This window comes from Dreissena polymorpha, chromosome 3 (genome assembly GCF_020536995.1).
Source record: "Dreissena polymorpha isolate Duluth1 chromosome 3, UMN_Dpol_1.0, whole genome shotgun sequence".
Lineage (NCBI taxonomy): Eukaryota > Metazoa > Mollusca > Bivalvia > Myida > Dreissenidae > Dreissena > Dreissena polymorpha.
In genome coordinates, this window is record NC_068357.1 from 29174280 (window position 1) to 29188890 (window position 14611).

General features: G+C 35.6%; 1 protein-coding gene across 1 annotated transcript; it reads right to left on the reverse strand.

Annotated features, from left to right (window-relative positions):
- Positions 1–1246: 1246 nt before the first annotated feature.
- On the reverse strand, positions 1247–10384 carry LOC127873455 (actin-like). The gene is made up of 8 exons (XM_052417336.1): positions 10046–10384; positions 8604–8749; positions 5667–5909; positions 5281–5419; positions 4261–4368; positions 3232–3423; positions 2783–2902; positions 1247–2462 (listed from the first exon to the last, which is right to left on the reverse strand). The coding sequence occupies exons 2-8, from the start codon at positions 8739–8741 to the stop codon at positions 2257–2259; spliced, it is 1146 nt and encodes a 381-aa protein (XP_052273296.1). The 5' UTR covers positions 8742–8749; positions 10046–10384; the 3' UTR covers positions 1247–2256.
- Positions 10385–14611: the final 4227 nt, after the last annotated feature.

The following is a 14611-nucleotide window of genomic DNA, read 5'->3' on the forward strand; positions in this document are numbered from 1 at the left end:
TCATGTATAATATACCAATACATTACGTCTATTATGTTATATACGTACATAACTGTTGTCAGCAAATAATGGAGTTATTGGACGTGTATACGTGTAAAAATACTATTTAGTATTTTTTTGTCAGAAACTAATAGCTTCATTAAGCTTTAAAGGAGTTGGCCATGTTAACCGAAGAACACAAATTTGTGTTAAATCAGATTTGGCAACAAGCTGAATATTTCAAGCTGTCGTTAGCACAGCATGCTCATGGTTAGCTTTTTTTTATATATCACACTTATAATTTTGAACGTCGCCCGGCGTGCGTCGTGAACATTTATCTTGTGAACACTTTAGAGGCATTTTAATACGTAGGACAATTTGTTCCCGAGTCCGAAACATGGTCACGTCAGTCCAAAAACAATATTACCTTATTCCAATCCTCATGAAACTAGCTCAGAACATATGTTCTAATGATAGTGATATCACGGCCGAAAAAAAGCATCGTTCTGGTAAGTGGGGAAAATGACCACCAGGGAGTGGAGCAATTTTCGTAATATACAATTGGTAAACCCTGTGAGCACTTTAGAGGTAAAATGTTTTTCCATTCTACATGAAACTCGCTCAGAACATCTGTTGAAAAACAAAGCCGTGAGGTGCGAGGCAATTTCACTTGCATGGCTTGATTTAATCTTGCAAACACTTTAAAGATCAAAGTGGTTGTCTAATAGTTTTTAAACTTTTAGCTCAAATTATATGTCGACAGAATTTGTGAATGGCTTTATCCGTTGAAATAATTGCCGCTATGGAGCATGTAAGATTTCCTTATTTAGCTATAATAGTAAATATCAAAGATGTCGCCTCTGATAGTGTCAGCCCTTAACCCGTTTATAACCAAACGCACCCTAAATGCTTTGCATTAACCGTACCAATGGAATGATCGCAGTTTTGAACACTTCATGTTTATAGTTGGTGTTTTGTTATAAAAGCACTTGATACGAAATAATTTATATCGTGTTCCTGGTGTGTTTGTCTAGTCAAGCCTTGCGAAGATTGTAGGAGAGACATACTTTGCACAATCAGCATAAAACTGGATTAATTATTTTTTCTAATGATAGCAGCGATAACAATGGTAAAAAAGCTATGTCAAAACAGCATTTGTTACAAAAACATCACATCGCGGAACATTTCAGATCCTGTTTGTTCTTTTCCACTTGTTAATAAGGAAAGTCGGTTTAAACTCAAAAGTAGTCTTCGATGGGACTCGAACTTTGACTTCATAAATATTTATTAGTGTGAATGCTACAATATCGAATACATGGACTCATGCTGTGTATATCATATTGCATATTTGATAAATAATACACACAATCAAACAAGAAAACCATTAATACGACAAATACAGTTGTTATCATGTGACTATCGCTTTTCTTTTTTGCCAACTTTCTTATGTCGGTATGAAAAAAAAAACCAACCACAACAAAACATGCGAGGATGGGTAAGGTAGGGAATATTTTGCAAAATTTAACTCTTTTTTTTCTTTTATACATCCCCGACATTAAAGCCACGGACCAATAAGCGGATGTAATAAAATTGGTCAGTTATCTTTCGTCTGAAGATTTTTAAAGTAGGTAATGAGTATGGGAACGGGTTGCGCGTTCAATGTGCAATCTCCCCTCAAGTGATCCACCTTTTGTCTCAATAACCATTAAATATTATTTCGGTGAACTATATTCTGATTGTATTAAACATACTATTTTTGTGGACCACACGATAGCAAATTAGCTAATACATAATAAAATTAAGTACTTAAACGATTAAATGTAATGTATTGCGTTATTTTTAATATCAAGTATAAACACTACTCTCGCCATTAGGGCATTACTTTTTTTTTAAATTTTAGTGTTCGTAGTACTTCGCACAGATATTTTGTTTATTTATTTCTATAAATGCATTTCCCTTCTCTGTTTATTTTTAACAGCACCTTTCAAAAAAAATCATATGTATGGTATAATATAAAATAACAAAGTATAAATAACCCTGGAACATTACATAAAATGCCTACAATCTATCCAATACATTCCATATGTACAATGCCTGGTCTGTGAAAATGGGGGCAATCAGGGATAACCATTTTCGCCTAAACTGGGCTTAAAACAAGAAGATACCATTAAAGCAGAAAGTGCAGTTCCTGATGAGCCTTTGTGAACTGCACAGAAAAATCTGGAACGAAACTTGACGCATTTGCATTAAGTGCAGTTTGCATAGAACAAGCTAGACTCAAATACATTTCATATGTACACTGGCCGGTCCGTGTTCCTCGTACTCCGCCTTTGAGATCCACTGGGAGGCGAACGTGGACAGAGACGCAAGAATGGAGCCGCCGATCCACACGGAGTACTTCCGCTCCGGGGGTTCCAGCACTTTAGTCCGCATGATGGGCGGGATTAATGACGTCATTTCCTTCGTCAGACGCTCCGCAAAACCTGGAGGAAAAACACACGGTTTTCCAGATAGGTAAAAAACCCGGTCTTCTAGCCTTCGGCGTTTCACTATATTATAACAATTTTTGACAGCCGAAACAAAATGCAGTAGAAGAATACTTTAAATATTCAAATTAAATATATATACCACACTTCAATGTCTCAAAACATATATGTAATGCTTTTATGAAGAGAAACAGGAATATGAGCAACCGACTGTATATTTAAGCATTCAAAAAACAACTAGCATCAACTATTGCCCAGAGAAAGGCGAAGAATTGTTTATAATACTACCAAAACATGAATAACGCAAAAAAACTTACCTGGGAACATGGTGGATCCTCCGGACAGGATTATGTTGTAATACAAGTCCTTTCGTACGTGAATGTCTGTCTTCTGAATGGACTGGTACACCAGCTCGCTGATACTAGGCTGCTCCATGCCTGGCGAAAAAAACTTATTTTATTATCGGAGCACTTAAAACGCCATATAACGTTAAGTAAGAAACTTGGACTATTAAAAACGGAATTATGTGCCCGGCAAGCAAATGGCATTAGTGATTACCGCATATAATAATAATCAAATCGCTGAAAGAGTTTAATAATTGTCAAAAGTAATTAAATTATTAAAATATCTGTCATGCTATATATAATGTTATTATTTTATAATATCATTTAACGCCGATACCAACCATACAATAAATAGTTTTTCGAGATAAAGAATTGCCTTTCCCATCGATCTACAGTACGCTTAAAGAAATCTCTGTACTGACCAATTATATGCGGTTTGAATAGCGCCTCCGCGCACCGGAACCTTTCGTTGCCAACGGTGATAACTTTGCCGTCCGGAAGTTCGTACGTGGTTTCAAGTTTTGATGACGTCATAGCGGTTTTCATTTCATCTTCAAAGTCCAAGGCCACATATCCAATTTTCTCTTTGATTTCGCGCACTAGCTCGCGCTCGGCTGTTCATGTACACGCCAGTATAATACTTCCGCAAATGATTATAATTATGACATCTTTTGTTAAATTGATGGGTGAGCATGTTCAAAAAAAAATCAGTAAAACCATATAATTTCTATCTCATGAAATGCATTGTATATGATGCCAGGTCATCTTGTAAATGCAACATTTTATTGAGTGTAATTTATATTATTGTAAATAAGTATAAAATAACAACTTCGTATGTAAGTGTCAATTCACAGATCAACTTAAAAAGCGTATTATTTCGTAAATAGCTGCATGCCTTCAATATTTAAAGGGACTGTCAACCACGACGACGTAGGAAAGAAAAGTTGTAAAATACCGTATTTTTTACATTTATTAGTGTATATTGATAAAAATAATACGACTGGTATATTACATAACTTGAACAAAGTTGTAAAGTTTTCTTATTTTCAGTATATTTGGTAATACATTTTACTGGGTATGTCTACCAGGTAACTACCAGTTAACTATAAAGTACGCCCGTAGATTGATCATCATCGTCACGTGGTAAACCCAGGAATGCAAATTGTGCATGCGAAGTAAATTGTATATATTAAATTTAGAAAATGATCGATCTGCTAGCTTTATTTATAGCGTGAATATCGTTATGTCACCTATTTTTGCGATGTACTTTCGATTTCACATCGCGAAATTTTATTACCAAATATACTGAAAATATGCACTTTTTCAAGTAATGTAATATACCAGTCTTGATATTTTAATCAATATAAACTAATACTTGTAAAACAATACGGTATTTTGCAACTTTTCTTTTCTCGTCATTCGTGGTTGACAGTCCCTTTAAGCAAGCTTACCCGTTGTATGAAAATAATGACCCCTCTCCGTGAGTAACTGTGCGAGGTAGTCTGTGACGTCACTTCCTGCTACGTGCGTTCTCTTCATTGCGTGTCTCCATGTATAAACTATTAAAACAGGAAACCATTAAGTAATTAACTATTTGATAAAAAGTTTGGGCCGACATTTTAAAATTGTATTTGTGCATTTTTATTCATGTAGAGGGACTTAATTCATAGATTGGCAAAATGACAATTTAAATAAGAAATGGTTATAGATTCAAAACAGAACATATGCATTATATTTAAATCCGCAAATTAACACTTCTGACAAAGATTGAAAAAAAAATTACTAATGTTTATCGATGATTATTTATCAAAATCGGAATTTTTAATGATCGAAAATGTGTATGATCGAATAATCGTTTCAACTTTCTCCCGAATTCCAAAGCCAGCGTGGTGTAGTGGTTAACGTGAGTTTCCAGAAGTAAAGGGTAACCGAGCAACCGCAGTTGTTTCTTTAATCGCTGTCCTTGGTATATTTTTTTAACTATTCCACATATTACAGTTTTGATAGTAAATTGATTGTTTAACAATTTTCATTAATACTAACATATGGGAACAAGTCCCTTAAAACCCCTTCTATGAATGATGCTTTTTAACGTTGATATGTCTGTATTTCTTTATTTTAGAGTACACCTCGACTCTTCATTATGGCAATCGCCCACAGAAGACTTGTTCGTTGGATGATTGGTATAGTGTAAGTAACAGGGACGTCCTGTTCAGGAGACGACCCAGTGTTGTTTAATGCCGATGCGAATCAACTACTTTATTGCACCTCGGTTTTACGTCACATGCGTAGAACGAGTAATCAGATTAGAGTTGAGTCGGGATCGAACTTACGACCACTGCTTTGGCGCTATAGGTGTAACCATTATAACAGCTATTCGCTTAGCATTATAATAATCCTTCCACCAATTCAAAATGGAAAAATTCAGGATTTTTTTACCCCGAAGACGTTTTTATACAAATAGAATTAACCTCCATCGATAGGCGTGATGTGTGCGACTCCATCTCCGACGTCCACGACGATACCACAGTGACGCCCTGATGCATACAGGGAGAGAACTGGCGTCATGCTGATGTAACTGGCCGGTGTTCGGAACGTCTCGAACATTATCTGAACAATAAATGCAGATGAAAATCCAAAAAAAGCGACGCATGATTCAATTTGAAGCTCTGATAAAACAAAGTGTATAAATTAATATATATTCGATTGTATTTCTTCAATATGAATGCACAAGCACTTTTCGTATCGAATTATTGTATTAGCTTCTGCACACAAAACAAGGTAAATATCCATTATTTACTTTATGAAACAATGTGTATTTTTTGTATTTTTTAGAGTCTTATAAAGACTGCCATACCTCCATGCTTTTCTCGCGGTTCAACTTCGGATTGAAGGGTGGGTCGGTTATCAATACCGGATGTTCTTCCGGTGCCACACGGAGCTCATTGTAGAAGGCATGGTGCCAGATTTTCTCCATGTCGTCCCAGTCGGTGACAATGCCTCGTTCCAGGGGGCGGCGAAGCGACAGGATTCCCCGTTCCGCCAGGGCATGCTCCCCCACGAATGTGGACATAGGGTCAGTTACACACCGCATCACTACCTGTGCGTAACAGAGGACATAGGATCAGTGATACACCGCATCACTACCTGTGCGTAAAAGAGGACATATGGTCTGTAAGACACCGCATCACTACCTGTGCGTTATAGAGGACATAGGGTCAGTTAACACACCGCATCACTACATGTGAGTTATAAAGAACATAGGGTCAGTGATACACCGCATCACTACCTGTGCGTAAAAGAGGACAAAGGGTCAGTGACAACCGCATCAATACCTGTGCGTTATATAGGACATAGGGTCAGTGACACACCGCATCACTACTTGTGCGTTATAGAGGACAAAGGGACAGTGACACACCGCATCACTACCTGTGCGTTATAGAGGACAAAGGGACAGTTACACACCGCATCACTACCTGTGCTTTATAGAAGACATAGGGTCAGTGATACACCGCATCACTACCTTTGCGTAAAAGAGGACATAGGTTCAGTAAGACACCGCATCACTACCTGTGCGTTATAGAAGACATAGGGTCAGTTATACAGCGCATCACTACCTGTGCGTTATAGAGGACATAGGGTCAGTGACACACCGCATCACTACTTGTGCGTTATAGAAGACATAGGGTCAGTGATACACCGCATCACTACCTGTGCGTTATAGAAGACATAGGGTCAGTTATACAGCGCATCAATACCTGTGCGTTATAGAGGACATAGGGTCAGTGACACACCGCATCACTACCTGTGCGTTATATAGGACATAGGGTCAGTGACACACCGCATCACTACCTGTGCGTTATAGAGGAAATAGGGTCAGTGACACACCGCATCACTACCTGTGCGTTATAGAAGACATAGGGTCAGTTATACATCGCATCAATACCTGTGCGTTATATAGGACATAGGGTCAGTTATACAGCGCATCAATACCTGTGCGTTATAGACGACATAGGGTCAGTTATACAGCGCATCAATACCTGTGCGTTATATAGGACATAGGGTCAGTTATACACCGCATCACTACCTGTGCGTTATAGAAGACATAGGGTCAGTGACACACCGCATCACTACCTGTGCGTTATAGATGACATAGGGTCAGTGACACACCGTTCCACTACATAAGCGTTATATAGGACATAGGGTCAGTGATACACCGCATCACTACCTGTGCGTTATAGAGGAAATAGGGTCAGTGACACACCGCATCACTTCCTATGCGTTATAGAGGACAAAGGGTCAGTGACACAGCGCATCATTACATGTGCGTTATAGAGGACATAGGGTCAGTGACACACCGCATCACGTCCTATGCGTTATAAAGGACATAGGGTCAGTGACACAACGCATCACTATCTGTGCGTTAAAAATAACTCGGGGAAACACAAAATTAGTCTGCTTTTTTGTGTGCGGAAAACACAAGTTCTGTTTTCCCGTGTGCTTTTTGGAGCGGAAAACACAAGTTCTGTTTTTCCGAGTCCAAAAAAAATTTACTAGTGAAAACAGACTTATTTTGTGTTTCCCCGAGTTAATTTGTTTTTGGAGACGGGAAAACAGAACTTGTGTTTTCCCGTCTTTTTTTGAGCGGTGATGTCAGCTCAGTGCCACTGTACAAAACGGTCGAAAACGTGCTGCAAGAAATTGGCCTCCATGCACTTTAAGCAATGTTTGTTGGCTAGAGAATCGAGTTTGAATCGTTGACACACTTTTCAGACAATCAACTTGTTCAGCCAAATGTATCTATCTTATCGATTAAAACTTTCACATCACCATTAAAAATTTACACTTATTAATAACAATTCATCAACATGCATATTTAAAGAGTCCCCTCCCATCCCAATCAGCAAACGGACAAAACATCATAATGAATCATATATTGAAAAATGAGCATCATATATTGAACAATTTGCATCATAAAATGGACAGTAAGCATCATATAATGTACAGTTATCACCATATAATGGACAATCGCCATAATATAATGGACTGTGACCATCGTAAAATGAACAATGAGCAATTTGAGCATCATATAATGGACCATGAGCATTATATAATGGACCGTGAGCATTATATAATGGGCCGTTAGCATCATATAATGGCAAAGTATCCTCATGCTATCGTTAATTAACAAAGTGTAATGCTAAAGTAACATAATATAATATAAATTATACATCATATAATGAAATATATAGTCATGAAATATACGTTTTCGTGTTAAGGCAGCTATGGCGTTCCATAAAATAACCTTTTGAGGATAACCACGAATGCAATACACCGCATAACAATCTAGGGTGAATAACCACGAAGGTGACAGAATACATGAAAACATGGGAGAAAAATCACGATTGAGACATATAGCATCACTACCTAGGGGAAATAACCGCTTATGTGACACACTGAGCAGCATGTTGATAATAAACATACTTCGTTCTCAGGTTAGCTCATAAACACGAACGAAGAAATACATGATTGAACAGACTTGAACATGATGAAAATTTACAACTTTTACTATAACTAATAGGAATACTTGCTTTCCATGATATTTTATTCAAGAGACGATACAGCAGTTTTGTTTTATTTAGTAGTTCAGATTAAACTTGAAAAATCTTACCCGTAGACACTTTGATCGCATTAATATTAGGTGGTGCATTTATATGCTTACTAATCGAAGGGATTATCGTATAATATATACTGATGACCAGATATTTCGCTTTTTTAAACCGCCACAACTTACGTCGTGTTTTGGTTTCCCAAGAATGGTTGCAAATGCCGCCCTCGGGGCATCGTCGCCGGCAAAACCGACCCTTGTGACGCCGGAACCGCTGTCGATGACTATTGATGTCACTTCCTCTACCGAAACTTGGTCAGACATGGCTGTGGCTTATAAGTTGGTAATAAAAAGCATTCAATGTATGGCTAGTGTGAATGATTTGATCTGGCTTTCAAATCATGTTTAAAGGGGCCTTTTCACGTTTTGATAAATTGACAAAATTAAAAAAACTTGTTTCAGATTCGCAAATTTTCGTTTTAGTTATGATATTTGTGAGGAAACAGTAATACTGAATATTTACCATGCTCTAAAATAGCCATTATATGCATCTTTTGACGATTTAAAAACCTGAAAATTATAAAGCGTTGCAACGCGAAACGATTGAATAATTTGGAAAGTTCTGTTGTTGTCGTTATATTTTGGACTCCAGGGGTCAGTGGTTCGAGCCCTGTTGAAGGTTACTTTTTTTAAATTTTATTCTTGATATTTTGCTGAAGTTTTTAAGATCCAATGTTTACATTTATCAATATAAAGCATTTAATGACAAACTTCAATTCATGCCAAAATCTGTAAGGTCTGCAACGAAACAAAAAACGTGTTTTCCAATATTGCGGCCAGACAAATTACACGTTAAAAATGAATATCAAAACTCAGATGCATTAAAAGTTAATGTAGAACTAGGTCAGACATGATTGCCGGTGTACGGTCTGCATTAACATCGCTGTCGGTGTTTCCAGTGCCAGGCTAGAACTATTAATACTCCAATTATTGCTGTCATTGATAATAACCGTCACTAGAAGAGAAGTAGTACTTATTGTTTTTCTTTCTGAGCATATGTGCCCAGCCCCCCTGACGGTTAACATGACTTGTTAGTGTTAAATTTCAACTTGGTAGTGCTGTTAATTTAAGTAGTACTATCAGTATTCCATATACAGGTGCGAGACCCCCCCCCCCACCCCCATCTTTCAGTCCAATTTTACATCTGTAATCACCACGGTTTATTCGAGAAAAAAAACATACAAACAAACATTTTGTTCTAGTTTAAACCAATTTATATGTGCTCGATTTCATTAAAAGCCTTTGACCTATGGAGGAATTGTCGAGTCTGTTTGCCGAGAAAGACCAGAAAGGGCATCTCTTAGAGAGGTTATTAAACCAGCGACCTCCCGGTGGCAAGGCGAACACCAGACTGATTTACCAGGGCGGCCTGTTTAATATACTTACTTAATACACTAATATTATACCGGATTTTATAAAAAATATCCACAACTGGAATGTTTAACTCAAGACGGATGTCAAATAATGAATAAGTTTATTAGTAAATGATATATTATTTAACTTGTTTATGGTTATATAGTGTTATAAAAAAACTCTTAATAATAAACAATACATGTAACAATACTTACATTTTTCTGTAAAAACATCCGGGTCAGTACACAAAACTTCTGTTTGAGAGCCTCTTCAAATGCAAATACTTAATTCATCTTACATTCATTTTCTACTTCATTTAATCTGTAACACTTTCACAATCAATAAAAATGACTTTATCATGTCTAAAGTAGGTATACATCGTTCCCTTTCATATCTTCATGTTCGATCAATTTCTAATCTAATCCCATATTCAGTAAATTATTCAATCACCTCATACATCGACATGTTATTTAATTAGCTCATCTTTTTACAAGGCAAACATGCCTATATTTGGTTAAGTCAACGTGTTTACATTGTGAACACTTAACCTTTCGCGCATGTATAATGGCTATTTTTAGATTCGTTACGACTGTGTAGCATGTTCCGTAAACCTGTGTACTCATTCTATACATAGATGGTGACGTCACTACGTTATTGTCAGTAAAGACCGGTGTGACACAATGCCTGTGTACTTGCTTGAAAGTAGAAATTTATAGCTATGTACATTGTTTTTTTTATATATATTTTTTTAAGGAAGCGCCAGTGTTATGATTTTCCGCGATTTCTTCAAAGATTAAAGAGCCCTTTTACCTGTTTACTTATGAATATCTGATTTCAGCAAATACGAATGCGAAGTTGTCTTGGCCGAGTGTTATGGCCATAGAATAGAAATCTTTTGGGATATTCTCGCGCAGGTTCGAATCTTGCCGACAACGCATACTTTTTGCGACGCGTTTTATTTCTTTTCTAACGTTATTTGATTAAATATACCATATAAGCTATGTTTATTGTAAAATATGTTGCAATTTTTATGCACATTCTTCACCTTTTAAAATTAAAACAACCTTATGGCAAAGTGGGCGAATTACTGCTGAAAATACGAATCATGCATGTTGCATTTTTATTTCAAAAAAGTAAACAGTAAATCTGTATATTTCTTGGTATTTTTGTTGTATATAATGTATCTATAAAAGCTAAGTTCAAAATATTACTTAAATGATACTATTTTGAATTATATGACACTTTGTTTTCAACCAACCCAATTTCTTACCACTTACATTTTATGGCGCTTGCCATAGATAACAAGTTGTAAAAAAAAATGTCTGTAAAAGAATTCTTATTTCATCTTGTTTAAACTTTAAACATCTTTACTGCATCTGTTCACACCGACTGACTGCATGTCCATATTTGGAAATATGTATGAATTATGGAACTTTCATATACCCCAGGGGTGCAAATATACTTGACAAAAGCCGAGCGTAGGGGTGATTTTGAAAAAAATCTGTATATATTTTTTTTAAACATGGAAAGCCTACCTAAAAAAGTGCATGCAGTTTAGTGAAATGATGCTGATAAAGAAAATAATACAATAGATTATATTTGGAAAGGTGCCCATTACAGTGGCGCTTCCTTAATAAATACATGACCAAATATTGGCGGTAGTTTTCTTCTTTGCTCATTTGTTCCGTATGTTTAGCTTATGTTTTGTTTAAATTAATAAACATTAGGACCTATGCAATGATCATTAACTTGAACTTACATTTCGAATACACGGATTACGTTAACCCCAGGGACATGTAGCAGTCTACAAATATTCGCAAAATTCGCGCCGAATATAAAACATTGGTTATGAAGACAATTTGTTAAAAATCTGTAGGCAGTGCAGTAAGCGTACTTCTTTAAATATATAAATTATGTATAGTATTGCATTTAGGTTAAGTGTTGTTTCTTCTTAAATACTCACCGGATTTGAGTTTAAATGCGTATGAAGTATACGACGAGTACAATAACACTATTATATTGGTGTATATGATCGGTTTATTCACGACACTTTCATAATAATGAGTTTAATTATGAGTAATCGGAAATTAATTTAGTAGCCTTATTTATCTTGTTTGAATATAATGTTTATATTCTTTCTTTTAATATATGGGAATTTTTTAAGGTCATTTTTACAAAAGTGAAAAACGTCTTTTGAGTTAATAAAGTGTTATACATGATCCAGGTATGTCCAATTTAAAAGGCAAAAAACACCATTCATTATAATTAAATAATATTTAAGTACAAATAGTTTTATTTAATTGTTCAAGCGATTAAAACTTTCCGGCTGTCAAGTCGGAGGGATATATATGGCGTGTTTTTGTATATGTAACTTTTCAGGGCTACATCGCAGATACTTTACACGATTTCAACATGAAACTGTATGGGTGTAAATAGATCGATGATGAGAATCGCAAAGCTTAAAACGTCAACAAAAAAAACAACCCTACACTTAACTAGTTACAGTTTTGTCCCTGTTCATTCAACCGCATGTCGGACTGTAAAATGCACTCATGTTGCCGGCTCTTTTGTTGATTTTCGAGTCAGTCTGAGGTTTCCTGGTCGGGGAGAAGCAGTAACATCAGCCTGCTTCCGAAAATGTAAATAACTAATTCATGTTGTGAATTAAACCGAACATTAAAGTGATACTATCGGCATCTAACAGTATATCGGTGTCTATCGCAACCGTTGTTTATTTTTGGTGTTTTCATTTCATATACACTTATACTTGTTAATGCAGCATCAACATACTAAAACAATATCCCGGAAAGAGGAACATAATGCATTTGAATATCAACCGTTGTTTCGTTTGACAACTGATCATGCATGTACGATGTGAACTTAAATTTAGTTTTAGTGCAGATTCGTTCATACGACACAAAAACACAATTTTGTTTTACGGATTATTTCGGCTTATAGGACTCACCAGTCAAGTAAAATATCGAATATAATATACATTTTTTTACAAACAATTGGAAGCAAGATGAGTTGCAGATAATTGGTCAGTAACCATATTTTAACTAACTCTTTTGACCTGTTAATTCTTTTCAGCTCAATTCAACAGTGAAAAATGCCCATACTATCATTTTAAATAAACTGCACTTTTTCTATGTTAATTTGATACATATTATTGTTTAAAAGATTTTCACCGGACAAAAAATATTAGGCTAACAACATTATAATTGTGGAGAAAGAGTTATTTGCATCACTTTAACACACTTTAAATATGACTTGCAAATCTGCTTTTAATTTTCAAATTGATATCATTCATAACTGTTGTGCTGTACACAAGACAAATATCATCCTGTCAAGGCAGCCAGATGTACAACACGAATCTTTTACAACTTTGTGGTGTGTCGTTTTAATGACACTATATTTTAAAATGAGTAGGTGAGGTTTAGATGGTGAAATATATCGTCTGCGATATATATTTGCTTGAAGAAATTGTTTTAACTGACATATCTTGTACAAATCTGTGTACCGTATAGAAATAAGGTCCCGTGAATCGGAGTCAAGCAGTAAATCATAGTGTGTTCCGTTCAAGAAGATAACACTTCATTGGTCAATTATTATCTGATATAGACTGTTCAGGCTCCTTGGGGTCCATGATAAGAAAAACAAACAAATTAATTGCTTCTCACTAATAAAACCCCATGTATTAACTGTAATGAAGTAAAAGCTTCCCTTTCAAGGTACCTATATAATTACAAAATGTAAGTTATTCATTCAAATTGTCTTGTAAGCTTATCTCTACGTGATGGGTGATATCTTTGTTTCATCTCTATGTATTATTGCGTTAACTTTAAGTTTTAACTCTGTTAAAGTGAAAGCTGACAAACTATTTAATTTGAAATTCCGGGAGTCCAAGGGTTGACATGAGAATCGATTATAAACCTGATAAACAGGTATACAGGTGCAGTACCTCAATCCGCTTTACTTGGAAGATTTTTTAACTATATATTAAAAAAAGAAATGAACCTATCGGAGCGAAAATTCACATAGGTTTAATATGCATTTGTAGACATGTTTTGGGTGTTTTTTTACGCCTAATTGGCAATTATTAACGTTTTTAAATTTTGCCTTTTAAGCTTATGTAGCAAGGTATTTGAAAAAGTAGAATCATACAGCCCATTCAGCATATTTAGTCTTTTTAGATGCCTATTTACCATATTTACAAAAGTTGCAATTAAAAAAAAAAGATGATATAGTAAACTTATAAAGAATGATTAAATGTACAGCTAAATAACCGTATTTAGCACATTTTGTGAGAAACACGAGTTATCTGACTAAAGCGCACGCAAACCATCTGTATTCAGACCGTCGTAATAACCTTATTTCAGGAAAAAGTTTATATTTGAATGGGGGATATAATGACGTCTATTCATGCCGAGAGCGTTTTTTTTTCAGCTTAAGGATGTGCGCATAAATCAATCAAATGTAAATCACCATAATTTTGTATTCGACCAGTGTCGACTTTAAGTGCCAACGAACATTACACACATTATATGAAACATAATTTCATTGATGATCGAATCTCGGGTTAACCAATTTTTATTTTCTCAAGATAAATGATTTAATTACGGGTTTGTTAAGTTTGAAGCAATAACGTTCATGTGGTGCAGTGCTGATTTCGTTTCTGTCTTGTGATTTACTGAATTCGTAATTTCAATAAGAGTTAACTCCCAATATTTGTATGAACTTTGTATTACTCAGATACAAACTTTTTTGTCTGTTAGGCTATC